Source organism: Glycine max, chromosome 1 (genome assembly GCF_000004515.6).
Source record: "Glycine max cultivar Williams 82 chromosome 1, Glycine_max_v4.0, whole genome shotgun sequence".
Classification (NCBI taxonomy): domain Eukaryota; kingdom Viridiplantae; phylum Streptophyta; class Magnoliopsida; order Fabales; family Fabaceae; genus Glycine; species Glycine max.
In genome coordinates, this window is record NC_016088.4 from 55,877,653 (window position 1) to 55,886,275 (window position 8,623).

General features: G+C 31.7%; 1 protein-coding gene across 1 annotated transcript; it reads left to right on the plus strand.

Annotated features, from left to right (window-relative positions):
* Window positions 1-6,898: 6,898 nt before the first annotated feature.
* On the plus strand, window positions 6,899-7,855 carry OLPb (PR-5b protein). The gene has a single exon (NM_001248948.3). The coding sequence runs from the start codon at window positions 6,933-6,935 to the stop codon at window positions 7,653-7,655; it is 723 nt and encodes a 240-aa protein (NP_001235877.1). The 5' UTR covers window positions 6,899-6,932; the 3' UTR covers window positions 7,656-7,855.
* The last annotated feature ends 768 nt before the right edge of the window (window positions 7,856-8,623 follow it).

Genomic DNA, 8,623 nt, shown 5'->3' on the forward strand with positions numbered 1-8,623 from the left:
TTAATGGATGGCTTCCGTTGCACTTTTCATATCATTAGTTAATTATTCATGGAAAGTTAGTAGGCCTGGGCCTCATTTTCACAAAGTCATTGATTGACGGGCCTTGTCATTCATACTCTCTTTTTTATCTTCTTACCTCCACACTCCTTTTGGCGGCAAAAAGAGAAATAAAGTGGACATGGATAAGATAGAGAAAATTAGATTAAAAAAATGATAGAATTTTAGGTATAAGAAATAAAAAATAATAATATTGTGAAGTTGTTTGGTTTGGATAGGACACATTCCTCTCTAAGTCGATCTAATCTAATCAAAGTCAACTGACTAACATGGAAAGCGGGGTGATTTTAAACCAAAGGGGAGAGAAATTGGATTAAATATAAAAATATTATTTTATCATTTATAATTTCTAGTTTGTCGATTGTACTTGAGTATGGTTGTTTTCTATCTAATCAGTTATGTGCAAACACAACAGATTATCAACGCATTATCTAGATCCTTAGGCCATATGGTATTTTTCTTTACAATTTGACCATGCAGACTGAGTTTGATCTTGATATAAAAAAAAATATTATCAACACATTATAATTTATAATCATTATATGAAGAAGGAAGATAATTGATTATTCGACTATTATTACTCAAAAATGAAAGACGAACTATTATGCATCATCACAATCAATTATGAACATTGAAAAAGGAGGGAAATAAGAGAGAGTGTAAAATGATTATGAAAAATAGGGTAATCAATTATCATAGACAAATAACAACTTTGTATAACAAATCGAAGTACAATGACTTGAACAAACTAGAGCAACACATGGAAGAAACAAAACCTAGAAAGAGATATACTAGCGAAGTTAGTTTAGTATAACAATACTCAAGACATACATCCATTTCCTTGTTATTTGACATGTGCTTCTTGTTCAAGTTTTTTGAGGTAGCGCCTATCATTTTCTATTTTTCCATCCTTATCTTTTTCTAACAAACAACTTCTTTTTTTCCATCCTTTTTTATCCATTTCTACCCTACTTATTCTACACCAATACCTTTTTGTTGTTGTGTACTGTAAAGCAATACTCCTTTGTCTCAAATTTTTATAAAAATAAATTAGTTTCCATTGAAACTAATATCATAGATGTATACCCATTTTCTTGTTATTTCTCACATGTTTTGTGTGCATGTCTTTGAGGTATCTTGAATGGTCGAAGGGAGTAGGATTAATCAAAGAATAAAGTAACTAAAACTCAAGTTTTAAGTATACTTAAAAAATATTTGTTATTAATTTCTATAAATAAAAAAATATAACATATGTTAAAAAAAATACATAGTTAGCATAAAGACTCAACATATAACTCTTATTTAAACTAAAAGAATAATTCTTAAAATTTACTTTAGATGCCGTTGGACCGCCCTTTGAGAGAGATGCCAATTTTACAAGCCACAATGCAAATTAATTTTTGTTGTATATTGTAAATCAATGCCTTCTTATCTCAACTTGTTATACAATGGGCCGTTTCTGCCAAAAGTATTTATATATGTAAAAAACAGAAGTAGGAGGTGTGAAGATCAAACATGCTGTGGCAATAAGATAGGCCTAGATTGCCTCCACTACACATAGCCTATGTTTTTTTATTGTGGGCCTCAATCATGAAACCCAAGCCTCTTACGCCTTCTTTTAGCGGTGGTACTAGTGGAGGTTCTGTTTGTCTTAGAGGTGTCTATAGGAACAATTGGACTTTTCTAATCTCTTGTATACACGCAAGTAAATAAGCCGTGAAACTTCAAGATTCACCAACCCAGAAGATCAGGATCAAAGAAATGTTGAATATTTAAGAATAAGATTTTTCAAGACTTTCGGCCATGTTTTGCTATTGACTTTTGTTTTATTTCGTACCTGTATTCAGCATTCTTTTTCCAACCTTCAGTTCTATAAAAAAATCCAAATGTGACTTTTGACTTTCACATTTATTTTACCGCGTCCAACCTGATTAGTTTATTAATTAAGAATGAAAATGACATGTTAATATCATATCTACAACTACATGGAGCAACATGAGACTTCCTGTATGCATTAAAGGCTTGATTTGACCCCAAATTTGCTTCGTGTTTCCACAATTAAACTTGCGAGGGTACATTCTCAGACTATTAATTTTCAGATTATTACATTAATGTAGGAGGATTAAACTCTTAAAAAGACAGAACTGACAAGATATCACTCGTTCTTATTCTAAATACAATTTTTTTAAAAAAATTAGTTATTAATAACATCTAACTTTTTCGTAAAAAAACATTAAATTTATCAATATTTTTTGTATTTTTAAGAATTAACTTTAAAATTATTGAGATTTTATTTTTTTGATATTTTTTCACCCAATTAATTAGAGTATTTCCAGTTAAATCAGGACTTTTTGTCTTCTATAATAAGAGGAAATAAATGAGAGAGGTAACTGTAACTAGTAATTTTTTCATATCCTTACGAGAGAGAGAGAAAGAGAAAAAAATAGTTATCATATTTATTATTTATTTATTGACCAGAAAAATTTATGGAGTAATTAAGGACATTTTATATAAAATTAAAAAATAGACTTATATATAAAAAAAACTAATAAAAAAGTTTTTATCTATATAAAAAAAAAAGAGAGGAAGTGCCGTTAATTACGTTGTACATGTGATGCTTATTTTACAGATGTTAGAGGCCAAACTTTCTTGTGTAAATGATATACGCGTTTTTTTGTGTAGACTTCTTAATTTTATGTTATGTTATAATTATTTTAATTATGTCGTACGTACGTAGATAAGCTACTTCTTACGTGTTGAAATTAGTTTGCCATCGGCTGCTACTATTTCACGTTTGCGTATTTCCATTTTCAACATTCAGAGTGGGTTGAAATTATTGTTCCCATATTCATTCATTGTAACGTCGGAGGAAAAGTAAACTTTTTTTTAAAAAAAAACTTCTTCTCTTCTTAAATCATCTTTTTTAGTTGGGTGCAATGCAAAATCGTTTTTCTTTTCCTTTTTCGCAGTCGTAGATGAATACAAGATCCGAGACCCTTATATAGCTAGTTAAGTTACCCAGCTTTCCACTATCACACGGCTCGAACCACGTTTCAATATATTAACGTGACTTATTTTGCCAAGCATCTATATTTTTCTACATGTTCAGTTATTTAGATTTCAAATTGCATGACTAGTCTTCAGTCCACAATTTATATCTGCCACATGGCATCACCAGATGAATTTGTCAAAAACGAACCATGTTGCTTCCCCAACATATCAATGCCAAATCAACCCTATAAAAATAATATACACAATCTCACCTGTTAACATTTTTTTCTTTAACGAACGGCAATTAATTTACAATGGCCGTCACGAAAAGCCTCTCAATCTTCCTCTTCATCGCAATGAGCTGCGTCGCCGCAGCTCAGGCAGCGAACTTCAACATCACAAATAACTGCACCTACACGGTGTGGGCCGCTGCCGTGCCCGGCGGCGGCGCAAGGCTTAACCCTGGCGAATCGTGGAACATCAGCGTGACGAACGGCACAACAAGAGGACGCATCTGGGGTCGAACAAACTGCACCTTCGACAACGCGGGACGCGGGAAGTGCCTCACCGGCGACTGCGAGGGTGTTCTGGAGTGCAACAAAACAGGTACACCCCCGAACACGGTCGTTGATTTCGCGTTGAACCAGTATAACAACCTCGACTTCTACGACATCTCCCTCGTCGACGGTTTCAACGTTCCCCTACAGCTGACCCCGACCTACAACTGCAGTTCCGTTAAATGCGCCGCCGACATCATCGGAGAGTGCCCCACTCAGCTCCAGGTTCCTGGCGGCTGCAACAACCCCTGCACGGTTTTCAATACGACTCAGTACTGTTGTAGCACCGGAGCTGCTGGGTGCGGTCCCACAGATTATTCCAAGTTCTTCAAGGAGAGGTGCCCTGATGCCTACAGTTACCCTATGGACGATGCAACCAGCATGTTCACTTGCATGGGATCCGATTATAGGGTTGTGTTTTGCCCTTAATTAATTCAACATCATCAACTACTTTTTTTTTATTTTTTATTTTTATTTTCCTTCTCTAATTTCGTGATTCCTATTTGTGTTATTGTTGAATACTTTGATATGTGTATTATTTATCACCAAATAAAGACGTTCTTAATTGGGGGCTTTGGGCGCGGATCTCTGCCTGCTGAGATGTCCCAAAATAAGTAATAAACATTTACATAAATTAATTCACATGTCCCAAAAGAGTTCTTGTTATTAGAGTCCTAGGGAGTTGATTTATGATTCATTACAAAAAGTTCGAATAATGTTCATTTGTTATTATCCAGTTTTGTTTTGAAGGTCAGATTTATGTGCGCATCCGTTAAACATTTTGCAATGGGGTGTAGCAATTCAGCACTGGTTATTATGAATTATTAGATTATAAGAACGACTATGTTAGACTTTGGCAAACATAGTTGAAAATTTGAAAACTATTAATTGAAAGCTAAAGTTATTAAACTAATTTATTGAATTAAAAGTGTTTGATGATTTTTTTAAAGAGAAAGTATTTAGAAAAATTATTTATTCAAATAATTGATAAATGTAGAATGATAAAAATAAAGATATTTATATACCAAAGTAAATTACATTCCACTATATTTTCCAAACAGGATTTTAAGTATATTAGTGATGAAAATTTTAAAATAGAAAAAAATCTAATACCTTATAAGTTATAAATTGGTTCAATTAACCTATAGAGATAAGTTAAAAACTACTCAAATAAGTTTATATATTAAATAAATTTATTTTAATCAAACCAATTTATAAAAAATATAACATGGCAAACACTTAAAAGCCACGTATTTAGTGACGTTTGCACCATTACTCTAATTCATTTAAATGATGATACACAAATTATCTTTTTATTTTAAACCTTTATCACTATTTTTATTTTTTTATATGTCTTTCATCTTATCATATTTATATTTTTCTTTTTTTTTTAATTCTCTTTAGGTGTTGGATAACACTTTGAGTGTTTATCTAGCATTTTTCGATTGATTTTATTTTTCAGTAGAGTTACTTTTGATCTTGCCAATCTGAACTAATAACAACCTAAAACAATCAGTGCAGTAAAATCACGCAAATTCCTTTTAAACAAAACTCCAATACATACTAAATAGAAATGTCATACAGGGAGATGTATGTAGATGGATGAGGACAATTTCTTACGTGAAAAGAGGGAAATACGACAAAATATTAAAACATTTAATTTATATAATCGTTTTAAGAAGTTACATAACTTTTTAAGTCATTACACACTTTTAAATATTCTTGAGCAATTATATTACTTGTCCCGTGCCTTCTCGCAGGTGGTGTAGATATATTTTGAGGCCTAGGACGAAAATGTTAAAAGAATTTTTTTTTTATAAAAATTTTAAAGAAATTTAATATATTATATAAAATATCAATTTTTATATTAATTTTTAATTTTTTAGCTACAAAATCATTTATTAGAGTTTTATAATCAAGGAATTCTAATATTTCACTTTCAATAAATAAAATAGTTAACTCATTCAATCTATCTTGTAACATTGTTGATTTTAGATATAATTTAAACAATTTTAATTTTGAAAAATTTGTTTCAGCAATAATAATTATTATAGAGATTGTCAATAAAATTCTATTTAAGATATTGTTAGGGATTATCAATATATAGAGAGAGATATATAAGTTCAATATCTCTTTTGTTTTGAGATTTGTTAACTTACACTTGATTGTCTTTTAAAATTAATAAAGGAAATTTATAGTTATAACTTGTTAACTTATTTCTGGTAATAAATTAATAAATTTCTTTATTTTAGAGGTGTGAAAATAAAATCACTTTTCTTTATGTCCTCTGATGACTTAGTTGATTTTGTTTGATTGGAGATTGTAATCAAGGGATTCTCATTATGTTCTAGTAAGAGTTGTATATAAAGATTATAAAATCTAAAATAAAATTTACTTTAAATTTTAATTTAATAAAATTTGTTAATTTTTTAAAAAAAATTTGTGAGTTGGTATTTTAAATATTATTTAAATTTTAAATTGACTCAATTAAAGATTTAAATTAATTTATATATACAAAATATCAACATAAAATAATATTTTAACTAAATGTGTGATGGCCAAAATATCTTTTTTTATATATCAATCATAGACATTAAATTTAAATTTTGTACTAATTTTAATAGATTTTTTTTAGGTAAAGGAGAGGTTAAATATAAAATAGATATAAAATAATTTTCTTTAATATTTTGAAATAAAATTAAAATTTTAGATAAATGATTTACGATAATCATTACATTCATAACTTAAGATTATTTAATCTTATTAATAAAAAAATGATTACAAATAATAAATCATATTTTAACAAAATTTACCACTTAATAATTTAAATTGACAAAAAAATATTAAAAATATAAAAAAAATGAAACTCTTATAAGCCTAAGGCAAAAGTCTCATTTGGCCTTATGATTTCCACACTGACCACTGTTCCGCAATATGTTGTTTTATGGGGATTTTTACGTATACTTTAGGAGTATCCCACTCAATATTAAGAACACATGTAGTCATGCAGGTATCAACATGAAAATCAAATAATACTGTAACACATATAATCTTACCCTCAATTATATATGTGCGTAACATTAAAATTTACAACTACCTAAGACTTGACATCACTTAATTTTTTGGCGTGATCGTTATCTTCACGAAGACTTGACCAAGATGGATAGCCGCCTCCAAACAAAGCCACTAATTTCCACATATATTAATTTAAAAGCGATAGCTGCCCTCCCTTAATTTCAATCCATAGAACATAAAAGTTCTCTATATAAAGACCATTACCATTCTTCCAATTCACACACTTACACTTGCACTCTTAACATCAGCCAAATGGTTTACTTGGCACTGTGCTCTCTGCTAACGTTGGCCTTATCTTTGGCCACAACACATGCAGCAAACTTCGAGATCGTCAACAATTGCCCCTACACGGTGTGGGCCGCGGCGAGTCCGGGTGGAGGCCGGCGTCTGGACCGTGGCCAAACGTGGAACCTCTGGGTGAACCCGGGCACTGCCATGGCCCGTATATGGGGCCGCACCGGGTGCAACTTTGATGGCAGCGGCCGCGGCCGCTGCCAAACGGGAGACTGCACGGGCGGCCTCAATTGCCAAGGCTGGGGGGTCCCTCCCAACACACTTGCGGAATTCGCGTTGAACCAATTTGGCAACCAGGATTTCTACGACATCTCTTTGGTGGACGGGTTCAACATTCCGATGGACTTCTACCCTCTAAACGGTGGGTGTCACAAAATCAGTTGCAGCGCTGATATCAATGGGCAGTGCCCGGGGCCATTAAGGGCACCTGGGGGATGCAACAACCCCTGCACTGTGTTTAAGACGAATGAGTATTGCTGCACCAATGGGCAAGGAAGCTGTGGGCCCACAAACTACTCAAGGTTCTTCAAGGATAGGTGCCATGATTCTTATAGTTACCCTCAGGATGATCCAACAAGTACTTTTACGTGTCCCGCTGGCTCTAACTACAAGGTCGTCTTCTGTCCATTGGGAGAACCTCATGTTACTCTTCATATGCCTGCTAGTACCGCCCACCAGTAAATAAATGTCCTTCCTTGGGCCTACGAGGAAATGAAGTTTTTGCTACAACTTCATTTATATATGATCATAATCAATAAACTCGGACTTTGCTTCTGTTTAATTTTCTGTGTAATGTATGACCAAAATTAAATCATCGAGTAAAATGACTTCTGTCAATTTGTGGGATTTCTCTATAATTCGACTTCTAATAATTTACTGTTGTGTTGCTGAGGAGTACTGTCATACTCTCCAAAAATTATGATCGATCAGATTGTTTCTGACTACCATATTCATGCTCTCAATGTCTCGTTGAATCCGTATGTTACTTAAATTATGTCGAGAATACGTTGAAAACTACAATATGAGAACATTTATAATATTTTTAATAAACAATTTTATCTTTAATTCCTTCTTAAAGTTATCACTTGCCTTTTCTCAGCAACATGTGACAAAGGTATTTTAAACCAATAACGTGAGATTAATAATTTTTATTGAGAAAAATTAGGTTAATATTATGCTTCTTCTTGGATTTGTTACCCACCTACACACCCTTTTTCCTCAATATATTATTATACTAAATATAATTTGTTTATTTGTTTGTTTATGTCATTGAAAACTAATGTACTTTAGGTAATAAAATAAGAAGATGTGTATTTTGAGAATATTGATTAGACAGAGTGTGTATGTGGATAAAAAAATTCCTTTTTTATTCTCTTTCTTTTACATATATGAGTACTTTGTTGAAAATTATAACAACTTAATAATTTCCCTTATCCTTTAATAATTACATTTTTTTATAATTATATGATGAACATTAATTATGGATTTGAATGTGATTTGTGTTAGAATAATTGGGAGCAGATCCTTTGCAGTGACAAAGTCAGTGCATCAGATCCTATTGCTTTAATTTAATATATCTTATAAATAGAATACATTTAGTTATCAAGTGAGGTTTAAAAAATTAAATAGTTGTATAAAGAAGCAGCCGA